Raw genomic sequence first — 16,534 nt, 5'->3', positions numbered from 1 at the left:
AAATTCAAAACTTCAAATGCAATTTATGACAATCACAATAGCGATATACTATTAAAGCAAGACAGATAAACTTTCAAAGAATCACGTACCTTGTCCTCATTCTTAGCTTGGTCAAGGGCATAATTACTAACTTCTATTGGACATGGCAGATAACTAATTACACCATCCAGAAGCGGCTGTACCCCCTGTACCAGTAACAAAAGATTAAAAATATGAGATAGAAGGCAATGATGCAAACAACTGAACAAGATGAGTCTGATGAAATCTTGAAAGTTTAAGCTGGGATCATATTCAGATATTTGAGGGGTCGAGAATTGGGACTTAAGAGCAAGGTTGCTTTCCTAGATGCACAGATGATGAAAAGATTAATCATTTACACAATCAATACAAAATATCAATTTAAGAAAATTTCACTACATAACCACTGCAAGGGAATGAAAAAGCTTATACAATGGCTAATTTTAAAAATAGTATCACTATAGACAAATTATATCATAATCAGATTGTTCATATGTTTATTGTGTAAAGTAACTAGAATTTAAGTTAGGCCTAGAGATAAGTGGAACATATACAGTGCGGAATGCATATAGTTTGCTAGATAAGGGGTTGCCTAATGAGAATCAGGATGGAGTATTTAATATAATATGGAAGCTGAGAATCCCTACTGAGGCCTCAATCTTTGTTTGGAGATTAATCCGGGACAGATTACCAACAAAGTGCAATCTGAGAAGGAGAAATGTGGATATCAGCAACGTCACCTGCATCTCACTTATTTTTTAACTGCGCTAAAATTTTGCCATTATGGTGGGAATCCATGTCTTGGCTAAACAGTGTGGGTGTTTCCCCAGACACTCCGAGGGCACATTTCCTCCAACACTCATACTGTATTGTGGAGGACATTAACATACAGCGCTGGCAGACTTGGTGGATATCCTTGACATGGTGTATTTGGCACCACAGAAACAGAATCATCTTCTCAAATGACAGCTTTAATGCCTACAAATTGATGGGGGGCGCTTTACTCCTTTGCTGGACATGGTTTAAGAACTTGGAAAAAGGATTCCATACCCGATTCCACTCCTGGTCCAGTAATATTAGGGAAGGTTTTTGTGTTTAGGGGGGGATTAGCATATAGCCTTTCTGTGTTTGGGTGCCTAGCTTGCGGTCAAACCTATGGTTACCTAATTCTTGATGTATTGCTAGTATTAGGCCACCATAGCTTTGCAAAGCATGGTGCTAGGTTGTATATAACAGTACCACTTGCACTGATCTTCATATTATATATAATACTACTATATTTTTGCTGATAAAAAAAAAGAAGTTAGGCCTTGGTCCAAAATGTGAACGTGCCAAAAAGCCCAGTGTGGCATGACATTTATGATCTTTAGCATTATCACTTTTGAAAATCTTAATAAAAAACTTCGTACCCCATTGCCCAGAGGCTCTTCGCTATGCGAAGGTATGGGGGAGGGATATTGTACGCAGCCTTACCCTTGCATATGCAAAGAGGCTGTTTCCGGATTCGAACCCATGACCAACAAGTCACCAAGGCACAACTTTACCGCTGCACCAGGGCTCGCCCTCTTTTTTTGAAAATCTTAATAGTTTTTTCAAATTGGTTCTTAATCTCATTAAAGAAAGACATAAATATAAGCAAAAGTTCAGATCTGTCTTTCATTAAATAAACCCAAGTACATCTGGAGAATTCATCAATGAAGGTTACAAAGTATCTAAAACCAAAAGATGTGTCACGACTTGGTCCCCAAATGTCAGAATGAATGCTAGAGAAAGCCGAGTTACATCTTTTTTTAGTTTGAGAAAATGATGACCTAACATGTTTCCCTAATTGACAAGATTCACATTCTAAGACTTGAAGGTTCTTAAGACTAGGAGTCATCATTTTCAATTTTATTAAACTTGGGTGACCCAAACGATCATGCAAAAGCTTGGGCTTTGAAGTTGCAAAACAGGACACAGGAAGCTGGATTCTAAGTAATAAAGTCCTCGTGATTCACGTCCTTCTCCAATCAGACGACCCGTACCATGTTCCTGAATAACAAAAGAATTAGCATCAAAGGTTACTGAGCAATTTAACGAACGAGTCAACTGACTTAATGCGATTAAGTTGTAGGGACAATGAGGAATAAATAATACAGAGTTCAACTTTAATGAAGGAGACAAAGAAACTTGACCAATTCCTTGAGATGCAACTTTGGACCTATTGGCTACAGTAACAAAGTGATGAGTTTTTGGAAAAGAAATAGATGAAAAAGATGATTTGTTACCAGAGGCACCTGAGTCAAGTATCCAAGGACTAGAACTTTTCATAGATTAAGAAATACATACTGCTGAAACACATGGTAACGAAGAGGATTGAGCTTGGTTGCTGGATTTTTCAGATTTAAGCTTCAAATATTCTTGGTACTCCTCATCAGAAAACTTAGACTCTAATTTTTCAGATTTAGATGCATGTGGTACCTTGTCGGAAAGCCATGTAAGGAGTAACAATTTTCTTGAGTATGACCCATCCTCTTGCAATAGGTGCATTGAGGATGTCCACTCCTTTCACCACGACCTCCTCTGTTGTTACTTGTTATGACTTGCTCCTCTTCCACGAGGTGCTACCATGGCCGATGTTTCCACGACTTCAGCTAAGTTTTCATCTTTCAACACATGGGACACACGAAGAAGTCTAGTAACTAAAGAGTCCATTGACAGAATTTGATCATGCACATGATCAAAATCTGAATGTAAACTTCTCAAAATAAGAACCATGCAAAACTTATTCAGCTTCCTATTTACTTCCTCCAAAGAATCAGTCACAAGAAACCTTTTTAACTCTTCCACTGCCGCTCGAGCTTTACCTATATGTGCAAGCATATCATGGTTGGTCTATTTGAGTGCAGCAACCTTTTGGGTTGCATCAAAAAGACTTTGAATATCATTTGCAAATATCTCTTGGGCCTTCTTCCAAAAAGAACATGTTTTGAATGATCTAAGGATTTCCAAAACATCCGGCTCAACAGATTGCCACGGCACAGCACATAGTTGAAAGTCAAGTTTTTTCCACTCAGGTCTCTTGTCATTTGGAACAGCACTAGCTCCTTTTTCCAAGTGGTCTGATAGCCTTGGCCAAGAAACCACAACTCCACTGAGGTAGACCAAGACAAGTAGTTCTTCCAATTGAGTTTTGCAGTAGTGATGGTGGGAGTTCCAGAGAAGGAGAACGTAGGACTGGCAGATGCCATTTCCGATCAAGAAGAAGAAGCCCTAATGGAGAAGAAGGGGATGCAAGGGCTGGAACGGTCAAGCACGTCAATACTGAAAACAAGGACCGAATCGTGCCCAGAAGGAGACGACGAAGCTGTTGAGAGTTGAGACTGGTCCGGTGAGCTTCCAGTGACCAGAGGGCGGCGGCTGAGCTTCCAGTGATCAGATCTGGCGTGGAATGGTGGTGGCGCGTGGCTAAGATTCTGGCCACGCAACTTCCAGGGGTGAGTCGCGCTCTTCAAGGCGCACCTAACCCTGGGTTCGTTGGAAGAAAAGGCGGCGGCGATGTCGGAGACAATCAGAACGGTTACCCGCTCTGATCCCAACTTGAGATTTGAAATTTGTGTGTATACTCACACACTATTAAATATATATATATATATAGGGTACAAAGAGAGGGAGACAGCTATTTACACTTACACAATACAGCTGTCTCCACAATACAATTGTCTACATACAGCTGCATACAAAATACTTACACAATACTTTAACAACAACATTAAGCCAACAAATGAAAAAACAGCACTGCATCAACCAAATAAAGTGGAGGAATAAAGAAGGTAGTGCTATGCAGCAATTATAGAAAACTGAGTAATTCTATTCGTCATTGTACACGCAAAAAAGATATACGAATTGAAAGTAATTTAAATATGACTACCTTATTTTTGAAAGCACTACCCATGAATACTGGTATAAATTTCTGTGCTATGGTAGCCCTACGAACTGCTTCCTACACACAAAATAAAATTAACAATAATAAAACTCTATTCAAAAATAAAATGTTGAGGGAGGGATGTCAGGGATGGAGGCTAACAGGTGCTATTTGTACCACCCTATATTTTTCTGTAAGATATATATATATATATATATATATATATATATATATATATATATATATATATATATATATATATATAATTAAATGATAAGTCTAAAAAATTTTAATGTGTGAAACAATAATATTAATAAATTCTTGAACTATTACAGATTGATGTATTTATAATTAATGTCAAAATTAAATAATAAATTAAATGAAATAACAATACTTTATAAGATGAAAGTGAGGCATGGCCAAGCTTTGTAAGCACTGCTTAAGCCTTATCTCTAGTCAACGTTGGACTATATTCATCACTCCCTCACACCTATCACAATGAAGGTGCATGAGGCCGCAAATTAAGGTGGGCCAAGGGTGTCACAAATTAAGGCAGCTTAATACACGCCCTCACCCTAAGGCTACTAGTCTAGGGCGTGCCCATGTAGGTGGCCCAACAGAAATGGATATAAGATAAGCTCTGATACAATATTAGAATTTGAGCTTAGAGCGTAACTCAACTCCAAAAAATTAGCTTGTAAGGTGAGGATTGCCCAAGCTATATATGCATCACTTGAGCCTTATCCCTAGTCAATGTGGGATTATATCCACCCCCTAACACCTATCACAATTAAGGTGCATAAGTCTACAAATTAAGGGTGCCTACAGTAAGGCAGCTTAACACTAAAACCTTAACCTAATACATGGACATGCAGGCTTGTCTATGCAAATGATAAGAACCTTGGGAGAACTCAAGTCCCATACCTCGCAATTGAACTCTAATAATAAGCTTAAGAACTTGATTGCTAAAACTAATTCCCTTATGCACTTTGTTAATGATGCAAACAAATAATCAATGTCAAACATGTCTTCATGGTCAGTCTTTGTCCTTGATAATCTGCCCCTAAAACTTGACTAGGTCCATAATTGAATTTTCTCTACAGCATTTTATTTTAATCAAATGGTCATGTCTCAAAACAACTATCACATATCTCCAACCAGCAAATGTTTGTTCCACCCTTTGAACCTGTTGACACGTCTACAATGATTTCTTTGTCCAGTAACCATGGTGGACAGGGAGGAGGTTGTGGTGGAAACAATTCCTGTCCACATCGCATTTATGAGTTATGGCAAGAGATTTGGTCACACGAAGGACCAACGCCGAACCAAGGCCAACCAACAAGCTAAAACTGTGACTGTTGTTCGGGTGACCCCATTAAACTAAATTGACAAGGTTTCCCATGAGCCTCTGGGAATAATGAATATCTCTAACACCAAGCAGCCATGTAGTCCACTACACCTGTCACTTTTGTAGCTCAAATCAATAACCTGTTATTTTTTCCTAGAGTTCTCTTAAACCTTGGATTCTAGACTATGGGCTATTAGAGTAATGTCAGAGTGTTGCAGCATTCAATTGCACTCTCAGTTCAAGGGAGTTAGTTAGTTGTTATAACTGACTTTTCTGGTCTATATAATACTAGACTGTACTACACTGTTAAGTGGCTTAATATCATTTTTCATTCTCTCTAATTGATTATCTTTTTCTCTCAAAATATCTTTCTTATGATACTGTACTGTTAGAATTCTAATATGGTATCAAGAGCTTGGTGAGCCCTCCCATGGCGGCACATCAAAATTTGTCGCTTCTTCCTTTCCCAATTCAATTTCACACAAACTCAATAATTCTACCTTCCTTCTGATAGGGAACTAGTGCACAAGGGTGAATTTTCAAATAGTAAGGAGGGACATAAGGGTACTGTATGGAAAGTCTACACTAGGAGAAAAAAGATAGAATCAAGGGATGAGCCAGTACTGTGAGTTCTGTTTTTAGTACTGTGAGTTCTGTCACCTTCTCTGGCGTCAACAAGTTGAGCCAGTTATTAAGTCTCATTGTCTTCAACGATTCGTCATCAATCCGCAAAGTCGGTCAAGATTTCTCTCTGAAGAAGATCATGAAGCTGGCATTGAGAATCATGAGTATGAAATCATTAGAGCAACAGGATCAAGTACTTCTTACGTGGTTGCAATCGACGCTCTCCACGTCAATTCTTTCTCAAGTTCTCGGATCTGCTCATTCATATGAGGTCCGGGAACAAATCCATGAATATTTTCATAAGTAAACACGTCCTACTGCGTGTCAGCTTAGGACTCAGCTTCAATCCACGAGGCTTGCTGAAAAATCAATGCACGAGCATTTGTCACAGATCAAGGCTATCGTTGACTCTCTTGCTTCTGTTGGAAGCCCAATCATGCTTTAGGAACATATCAATTCTATTCTTGAAGGTTTATCATCAGATTATCATTCGATCATTGCAATAATCGAGAGTAAATTTGAACCGCTGCCTATCGCATAGGTTGAAGCGCTTCTACTTGATCATGAATCGCACTTGAATAAGTTCAAGCAATCTCTCGTGGATTCTCCTTCAGTGAACAATACGCACACTCAACCGGTGCCAAACAAGCAAGAACCGGAAAGATTTTTCAGTTTTCGTGGCAGATCTAGTCTCGGTGGTTGTTTCGGTAGTGGTTTCAACTGTAATGGTGGTCGGCAAGGCGGCGCCAACAGTGGTGCTAGCAATAGTGGTCGAGGACGTGAAAGCTTTGCCAACTATCAGTGTCAGGTCTGTTTTAAGTATGGACACACTGCATCTGTATGTCACTTTCAGTTTGATGCTAACTATCAATTCCTCCCTTGTTCTTCATGATTCTACTTCTCAGAATTATGGTCTTATGTCTTAGAACAATTCTATCTCTAGACAACAACATAGTGATAATCATGCATCTAATGTATGGATCAACAGCAACTATAAATCTGCTAGTTCTATCACTCAATCAAATCCCAGTGCTATGTTGACTAATGTTTCAAATCAGCCTAGTTTAAAAGATCCCTAACTCAGATGCATCATTTCATGTGACTGGAGAGTCACAAAACATTCAAAAGATTGAACCATTTGAAGCATCTGACCAGCTCTTCACTGGAAATGGTCAAGGTTTGCCTATTACCTCTACCGGTTCCTCCTCTTTTATTTCTCCTTTCAACACCAACATTTCTTTATCTCTTAAGCATCTTTTGCATGTTCCTAACATTACTAAAAATCTTACTAGTGTTAGTCAATTTGCTACAGATAATGGTGTTTTCTTTGAATTTCATTCTAATTATTGTGATGCCAAATCTCAGGTTACCAATGAAGTTCTGCTTCAAGGTAAGGTTGGTCCTGATGGTCTTTGCAGCTTCTCCAACATTCAATTTCAGAGTCCTGTTTCTGCTTCTTCTGGATTTGCTTGTATTTCTAGTTCTGATAAATCTTCTGCTACTTCATGTATTAGTTCTACCAAGTCCAATGTAAATCCATGTAATAGAATCACATTTCTGTGGCATGAAAGACTTGGACAATCCAATCATCACGTACTGCAATTAGTATTGCAACATTGTAAGATACCTACTTCACATAAGAATGTGATTGATTTTTGTTCAGCTTCCCTCCTCTTCTGAATCTGTCTACACTTCTCTTGAATTGGTTTATAGTGATCTATGGGGTCCTTCCCATGTCACTTCCACTAATGGACTTCTCTATCATATAACATTTGTTGATGCCTTTTCTAGGTTTACTTGGATTTATCTTCTTAAAAGCAAAGCTGAATCTCTCACTGTTTTTCAAAAGTTTAAGACTATTGCAGAATTACAGTTTAATTCTAAAATAGTCTTCAAACTGATTGAGGAGGTGAGTTTAGGTCTTTCACATCCTTTCTAGCTAATTGTGGTATTCAACATAGGTTGATTTGCCCTCAGACTCACCATCAAAATGGTGTTGTTGAAAGAAAGCACGGACATATTGTTGAACTTGGCCTTACATTACTACATCATGCTTCCTTTTTTTTGCACAGCAAAAATCAAGTAGTATTATATATAACTCAGTACTAGAGGTACTGAGGAGAACAGCATATGATTACAATGGCAAAACTATGCCAAACCCCACTACATTAGAACAAAATACCCAGCAGTTGAAGAAAAAGGACAACAATAACCCCTAGGACATTTCCTCCTGCAAGCTACTAGACCATTGATTAAAGGGAATAAGAAAGTCTTTGTCTATTCCTTTTAACCAAGACCAGATATGGAATAAAGCTTCGTCCATGACTTTTTCGGGATTGAAAATCTGGTTTTTAAAAACCAAGAGATTTCTATGCTTCCAAATCGTCATGGAGAGAGCTATCCAAAACACCTCCCATCTAATGTCTATAGAGCTTTTGCAATTCCAATGAGAGAATTGCATAAAATGATTTTTAGGATCAATGGGGAAAGGGCCCACTCTATTGACCCATCTCAAAGCCTCCCACCATAGAGACCTAGTGCTTCTGCATGAGAACATGATGTGGCAATATCTTCCTCTTCATGGTCACATAACGGGCATCTATAGGAGAGTAGAGTGATCTGGCGCTTCCTCAGGTTAGCCTTAGTAGGCAATCTGTTTCTAAGAAGTCTCCAAGAAAAAGCCGTTGCTCGTGGAGGGATTTTCAAGTTCCAAATAATCTTGAAGGCTCTGTCTTCATTATCAGTTCTGCCACCATTCTGTAATAAATTATATGCTGACTTTGTGGAATAGACTCCGCTAGGATCAGCCTTCCAAATAAGTGAGTCCAAAGTAGATGAATAGATCTGGACATCAACAATCTCATCCATAAAGGCTGCTACCATATCAATTTCATAGTCAAAAAAGTTTCTTCTCCATTGCATCCTCCATTCCCATTTATTATCAACAAGATTTCCCATTAGACTGATAGATGAATCCTGCTGGTAGCTCACTTGATACAGAGCAGGGTATTTTTCTTGTAGAGTTAAATCATCCTCCCTCCATTTATCTTTCCAGAACCTGATTTTGGCCCCATTACCTAACTTCCAACCCAAATTGCTGTTCAAACTATTAGGGTGCTGTTGCTGGAAAATGGATTTTAAGTCCTTCCACCAATTAGAGAAAGCTGTGGAATTTCTGCTATGAGTCAGAGCATTCCAGTCACCGTACTTGGATATCAGAATTCTGGCCCAAAGATGGTTCTGATTGTTCACCAACTCCCAGCCCCATTTGCCAAGCAAGGCCTCATTAAATTTCTTCAGGTCTTTAATACCTAGCCCCCCTTTATTCTTAGGAAGACAAACCGTGTCCCAATTAACCCAAGAGATCTTGGATGCTTCACTTCCTCCTCCCCAAAGAAAGTTTCTCTGGATGGAGATAATCTTGTGAGTCACTTTTAAAGGAATTCTGAAAAAGGACAGAAAGTAGATGGGTAAAGCTGTTAACACAGAGTTGATCAGAGTTATTCTTCCCCCCATAGAGAGGTATTTTTGCTTCCATTTGGTGAGTTTAGACTCAAACTTTCTGATGATAGGCTGCCACACTTCCCAGCTTTTAGAATTAGATCCCACTGGAATTCCAAGGTAAGAAAAAGGAAAGACCAGCTGGTTGCAATTAAGGAAATGAGCTGTTTGGCTACACCAAACCTCTGATTTACCCAAGCACCCAAATTGGCTCTTCGCATAGTTGATCTTGAGGCCAGAAACCATCTCAAAACATCTTAGAATAGCCTTTAAAACTCTAACATTATCCGATGTTGCAGTCCCAAAAAACAGGGTGTCATCTGCATATTGCAGAATGTTGACATCCTCCTTATGCCTTCCCACTTGGTAGCTGCTGTACAAGTTCTTAGAGATAGCATTTCTCATCAAACCTGTGAGGCCCTCAGCTACTATATTGAAAAGGAAAGGAGCAAGGGGATCTCCTTGCCTTAATCCTCTCTCTGGGGTGAATTCCTTAGTAGGACTACCATTAACTAAAATAGATATTGATGCACTAGACATACAACCATGAATCCATTTTCTCCACCTCTCACAAAAACCCATCCTCATCATCATGTAATCTAAAAAGCCCCAAGAGACCGAATCGTATGCTTTTTCAAAGTCCACCTTGAACACCATGCAAGGTTTGTTTTTTGATTTAGCTTCATGAATAACCTCATTAGCAATGAGCACCCCATGAAGGATGTGTCTTCCTTTCATGAAAGTTGTTTGTCTTTCATCAATGAGGTGAGGTAAAACAAGGGCCAATCTGTTAGCTAGAATCTTAGCTATCACTTTATAAACACATCCTATAAGAGAAATGGGTCTATAATCATTGAGAGATTGAGGATCTTTGAGCTTGGGTACAAGAGCTATAAAAGATGCATTGCTTCCTTTTGGAAAAGAGCCATTGATGTAGAACTCATCCAAAAATCTGAGGAAATCAGGTTTCAAAATCTGCCAGAACTGCTTGATAAAATTGAAATTGAATCCATCCGGACCAGGGCTTTTATCTCCAGCACAGTCCCAAACAGCTGCTGTAATTTCCTTATCAGAAAATCTAGCAATAAGATCTTGCTTCTGACCTTGATCAAGGGAGGGAAACTGAACACCTTCTAGAATTGGTCTGATATAAGACTGCTCAGAAAATCTGTTTTTAAAATGAGATAAAACTGCATTCTTGACCTTGCCAGGATCTTGAACCCATTCACCATCTATGATCAGACCTTGAATAGCATTATGTCTTCTTCTATAATTAATCAATTTATGGAAATAGGCAGAATTTTTGTCCCCTTCCTTAAGCCACTTCACCCTTGCCTTTTGCTTCAGCATAGATTCTAAAGCATTAGCTGCACACCAGAGCTGCTCCTGGAGGGATTTCTTGAGATCCACTTCTGCTGTTGACAAAATTCTATCATTACAACCTGCTTCCAAGGCATTCAACTCCTTCTTTAAACTTTGAACTTTTTTAGCATTAATATCTCCATGTGCTAAACTCCACTGTCTTATGCAATCCTTAAGGAATTTCAGCTTTGTTTTGAGGGCATAACCTCCCCAACCATGGGGGTGATAGTTTCCCCATTTGAGAGCCACCAAATTCTGGAAATCCTTGTCCTTCAACCACCAATCCATGATTCTGAAGGGCTTTGGCCCCCAATCAATGGTTTTAGACCTTAAAAGAATAGGCAGTGGTTTGAGAAATCTCTTTCCAACACAAACTGAGTGGTATCCGGCCATAGAGATAACCAATTATCAGAAAGGAGGAATCTATCCAACTTGCTCATGACACAACCATTGGGTCTGTACCAAGTGAATTTTCTCCCAATAGTTCTGACCTCCTCTAAGTTCATATCTGAAATCCAAGAATTAAACTCAGCCATGTTAGAGGAGTTTGCCGCTGTCTGAGATGAGCTCAATCTCTCCTGATGATGTCTTATCGAGTTGAAGTCACCAAGAACACACCAAAGATCATCTTGATGAGAACCTTTCAACTGCAGCAGCTCAAACCATTGGTCTCTCTTCCCCTGTAAATCACAGGGGGCATAGACGTTAATGATGAAAACCTTCTTATTTTCTTTAACCCAAACACCTTCTAGCATGATGAAACCCCTCCCCACTGTCCTTCTATCTACAGAAAAGGATTCATTGTTCCAAATACACAACAGGCCTCCAGCTGCATTAATAGATGGAACATATTCCCAAGTTACACTACTATCCCCCCATAAATATTGACAAAGCTTTCTATCAATAACTTCCTTTTTGGTTTCTTGGATGCAAAGGATGTCAACATTATTTGACAGGATCATCCTTCTAATAGCTGAACATTTGACTCCTGAACCCAGCCCTCTTGAATTAAATGACAAAATATTCATGGGTTTAATTGGTCCTTTCCCTTCTCAGATCGGATTGCTGTTGTTGTGGCTGTCTGTTTCAAATCAGTCTTCAATTTTACTATGTTGCCTGAGTTGTCATTAAAAGTCAGGCCCAAGTCTCTGGCTATTTCCAAAAAATCCTCCTCCTGGTTCTCCTCACGATTTTTATATGGGTTGTATGAAGGGCTGGAGATGAGCTGAGGTTGACATAGATGAGAGTCCTCCGTAGCTGTGTTTGGTTGAAGATGGGCATCATAAACAGTGTGGGCTATGAAGTCCTCCCCAAGGTCTCCTTTACTAGTTCTGGTGACTTCACTGATGGCACTGAAATTTGGGTCTAGGTTTGTTTGGCCCTTGTATTTTTCCTTGGCACCCTCCTTTCTTCTAGTATATACCTTCCCAAATTCTGTTACACCCCCTTTTGGAAATGGGCCTTTGAGAACGAGGCCCAAGTTCTGATTCACTTTCTCCTCCACCAAAGAGTGGTCTGTAATATCCACGGCCTTGTCAAGAAAAAGCTTGAAGTTTGAATCCCTGTTGACCACATGAAGGGACTGAGAGGTATTATCTGCAGGGTTATTTTGGTTGGTCCGAAAGCATTGCAGCTTTTCTGTGTCAGCTTTGTCCTTATCTTCAGGGAGAATTTCCTCATTCCTGTCGTATGAATGCCTAGAGCAGAAATCCCTAGGGTCAAACCTTCCGTTTGCATGCAAGTAAGGGAGAGGAGGGCCGTTGCATGCATCGTTATTGGGGCCGTCAGGTGTCAGAGCCGCAGGGTGGGATAGAGACATGCCGCACTGGTCAGATGACACGTCGTCTTCTGTCGGGTTTGCGTTTTCCGATCTCCAAAGGTTGAGGGCCGTGGCCCATTGTCGCCGCCGTCGATGAAGGAGTCCGGACGTAAGCCTTGGGGTGTCGTCGGAAAACCCAACAGAGGAACCATCGTCGGAGAGGCGAGTGGTTGGGTCTTCGTCGGATTCCAACAACGCCGTGGTGAAAGGCGACGGCGGGAAAGACTCTGAAACCACCGTCTGTGGCCTTCTCCTCCAAATCGACCCCATATCCTCCCTCAATTCCAGCTGCTGTGGCTCTCCGTCGATGATGGCAGTCAAGGACCGGATGATGTTCGGTTTCTCTGTCGTTCGGACTAACACCCGCGCGACATCCATCCTCTTTCTCTCCTCTGTTTCCTCATCTAGTTCAATGAACTCGCCTCAGCTCGAAACCAACATCGCAAAAAACTCTGCGTCCCATGCCTTCAGAGGGACACCCCAAATAAGGAGCCAAGTCAGGCGGTGGGACGGTTGTAAGTCCGACGACCACCTCTTGATAGAGGTAAAAGGCGTTCCACCACTTTCTTTTTCACGGCAAATAAGCTCCTGGGCTTTGGCTTCTTCCAGGTTATGAAGGAGTATCATGTCATCCCCCCAGTAAGTTGACTTCATCTCCTTTCCAAGTATCCCCTGTACCTCCTCGTCCACATTCTCGAAAATGGCTTTGTTTTTCAGACGTCCCACCCAAATGTTATCCAGCCAGCTCGTGTTTGTCTTTGAAGTCTGGAAAGTGATCAGGTCTTTTTTAGCTTCTGTAGCCACTTCCCCAGACGTTAGCTCTTTCGGAATCTTTCCTTCCTTCAGTTTGTTATCCTTCACCACTTCCACGTATGATTTGAGCCGGGGGAAGGAGATAGATTCGTATCTTCTATTTTCAAGTTCCCTACGCTCCATAATCTTCATCTCTGTTCCATTGGCTTTTCCTGCATAGGTGTTGTCATCCTTATTTCGTCCCCTCTGAAAACGTGGTTTATTGACAAACAGCTTCATTCCTTCTATAAAGATGTTGTTATCAAGCCGTCTCTCCAAGCTATCTGCATCCTCTACCCCTTTGAAGCGAACAAAACCAAATCTGAGGCCCTGTTTGTTCTTCATTTTGGGTATAAAAACCTCCCACACCTGTCCCCATTCCTGGAATATCTTCCAGATATCCTTCTCGCGTATATAGTCTGGGAAATGCGCAAAGTAGAACGAGGTTATGTCTGGTCGACTCCTCCAAGTTGAAGGTCTGAAGCTTCCACTACTTTTGCCATGTTAAAGCTCGTTCTTTCTTCGTTGGTCCCCTCCAGTGACGATTCTTGCCTCTGCTCGAACCTTTCTCCTGCTACGAACCTCGATCCATTGACCTTCCTGCAGATTGTTTTCGTCCCTTCTTTGAGTATCGTCTGTTCTGTGTCTTACTCCAACAGAGTGGCTATCAACAGTCCTCCTCTGTTGAACTCTGAACCTTGGGCGACCTCTCTGTCTCTCATACTCTCTCTCTCTCGCATCTCTCTCCCTGTTTCTCTCATTGTCTCTCCCTACATTTCTCTCTCTCTCTCCATCTCTCTCTCTGTCTCTCGCTCTAACCCTCACTCTCTCTCTCATCTCTTGTTTAGTCTCTTGTATACATAACATATCTAGCATTTATGAGCTTATTGAAGCCATTGTTGAGAAACCTCCTCCTAGTCCTCCATCTGAACAATTTTCTACAGAATTTTTACATCATGCTTCCTTACCTCTTAAATTTTGGGATTTTGCTTTTTGCACAGAGATCTATCTCATAAACAGACTACCCACAGCAGCTCTTAAATTTTCTGTACCCTATCACGAGTTGTTTCAGAAATTTCCGGACTATACTTTTCTCAAAACATTTGGGTGTGCTTGTTTTCCTTTACTTACCCTACAATAATCACAAGTTAGACTTGAGATCTGCTGAATGTCTTTTCTTGGGTTATTCAACTTCTCATAAAGGGTATAAATGAATGTCTTCTTCAGGGAGAGTCTATATTTCTAAGGATGGAATTTTCAATGAGTCCTGGAATTTTCAATGAGTCCAAGTTCCCCTATGTTGATATGTTTGAAAATTCTACTCCTGTCAGTCAGTCTACTTCCTCATCCATACCCTTTCAGTTTCCCTCCATTCCTATAGTTCAATCTCCAAATTTATCCCAACCTACTTCTACTCCCTCCCAACCTACTCAAACTCATATCTCATCCACTTCTGTCCATTCCCATTCTTCTGATGCTGATCACTCCCCTTCTGTGTCTGCACAATCATCTCCTATTCATCAGCCTGCTCAGTCTAAAATAGAAATACCTACCTCTAATCCAACACAGTTGTCTGAGCATAACACTACAGATCAGTCTCCTCCTATTACTGATGTTTCTGTTCCAGGTATCAGTTCAGAAGCTACTTCCTCATCTATGGATCCTACTTCTTCTCACAGACCTGTGAACACGCATCCTATGCAAACCAGATCTATGTCTGGCATTCATTTACCCAGAATAAATCCCACTCTTCTGCTAGCTCATTGTTTTTTTTTTTTTTGCTCAGCCAAAATATATATTATATTCATAAAATAGTACCAGAGGTACTGATCAAACAGATGTTAGAGTACAATTCATAGGTGTTTAGCAACAAGCATTGTGATTATGCAAGCTGAAAACTACTGCTGATATATGAAATTACAGAAAAGAAGCCTATATTCCTAAATTCTTGTCCAACAGAAACCATCTTTGAGATTTAAGGACCACTGGTTGAAGTGAGGTGTGAAGTTCTTTTCAAAACATCTTAGCCATGACCATAATAAAAATACTGCGTCATCCATTATTTTCTGGGCGTTGAATGAGCCATTGGAGAAAATGATACTGTTTCAGTGCTTCCAAGTAGTGTACGTCAGCGCTAACCACCATTGCTGCCATCTTTTCGCATGTAATCCTTCGAAGATTCCATAGAAATGCTGAAGAAAATGCAGACTCGGTTGATGTGGGAAAACCCCCACGAGATTCACCCAAGCCATTGATTCCCACCATAGAGGGATAATTTTTCTGCAATGAAAGAATAAATGACTTGCGCTCTCATCCTCCAATCTGCAAAAAGGGCATAAGTAATCCTGTAACTCTACCCGCTTCTTTTTCAAATTGTCCCTGGTTGGTAATCTATCTTTGATTAGCCTCCAAACAAACATGGCCACTTTTGTTGGTACCTAGAGCTTCCATAATTCCCTGAATCCTCCATCCTGACCCTCTGTTGGTATGCCTTCTCTAATGACTCGATATGCACTCCTAGCTGAATAGCAGCCGCTTGGTTCCGCCACCCAAATCCACTGGTCTTGCGAATCCGATCTGATTGTTGTCCGTTCGATGTCTTGCAAGAAAGCAACTGCTAGTTCAATCTCGTTATCAAACAATGTTCTCCTCCACTGAAATTGCCATTCCCAACCTTCTTCATTAAAGACTCCTAATTGCTGGATGAGATGATGTTATGGTGTACAATCTTGGATACTTTTCTGATAGCTTGGTCTCTCCAATTAACCACCTGTCCTCCCAAAATTTAATCTTGTCTCCGCATCCAACCTTCCATATAGTGGATCTGCCCAGCTGTTGTCCCTGTTGAGTGAGTTGATTTATTGTCTTGAGGTCCCTCCACCATAAGGATTCCGAATTAGCCCTTGGTGCTGCATCTAGATTCCTCCAACCTCCATACTTTGAGTCAAGTATTTTTGTCCATATCTCCCCCTGATTCTGTACCATATCCCATTTCCACTTTCCCAACAAAGATATATTGAACGAGGTGATATCTTTGACTCCCAATCCACCTTCTTCCTTTGGCCAGCAAACCTTATCCCATCGGACCCAAACAATCTTTTTTTGATCAGCCGTACTGTTAGATCTCAAGAGAGACCAGTTATCTAGAGGGTCTATTCTAGAAGGA

The 16,534-nt window shown here is 40.6% G+C and overlaps 1 protein-coding gene across 2 annotated transcripts in view; it reads right to left on the bottom strand.

The window, feature by feature from the left end:
- Window positions 1-16,534, bottom strand: part of LOC114412953 (elongation factor G-2, mitochondrial-like) — a 72,934-nt gene that overhangs the window by 13,596 nt on the left and 42,804 nt on the right. Inside the window, exons 5-6 of one of the 2 annotated variants that reach the window (XM_028377076.1) lie at window positions 3,929-4,000; window positions 90-185 (exon numbers count right to left, since the gene is read on the bottom strand). In XM_028377076.1, coding sequence (XP_028232877.1) covers window positions 90-185; window positions 3,929-4,000 — 168 coding nt within the window. The remainder of the gene's footprint in view (window positions 1-89; window positions 186-3,928; window positions 4,001-16,534) is intronic. The other variant, XM_028377084.1, reaches the window with a different exon arrangement.

The sequence above is a fragment of the Glycine soja genome, chromosome 1 (genome assembly GCF_004193775.1).
Source record: "Glycine soja cultivar W05 chromosome 1, ASM419377v2, whole genome shotgun sequence".
Taxonomy (NCBI): domain Eukaryota; kingdom Viridiplantae; phylum Streptophyta; class Magnoliopsida; order Fabales; family Fabaceae; genus Glycine; species Glycine soja.
The sequence above is the reverse complement of the archived record's forward strand: the minus strand, read 5'-3'. Positions and strand labels throughout refer to the sequence as shown.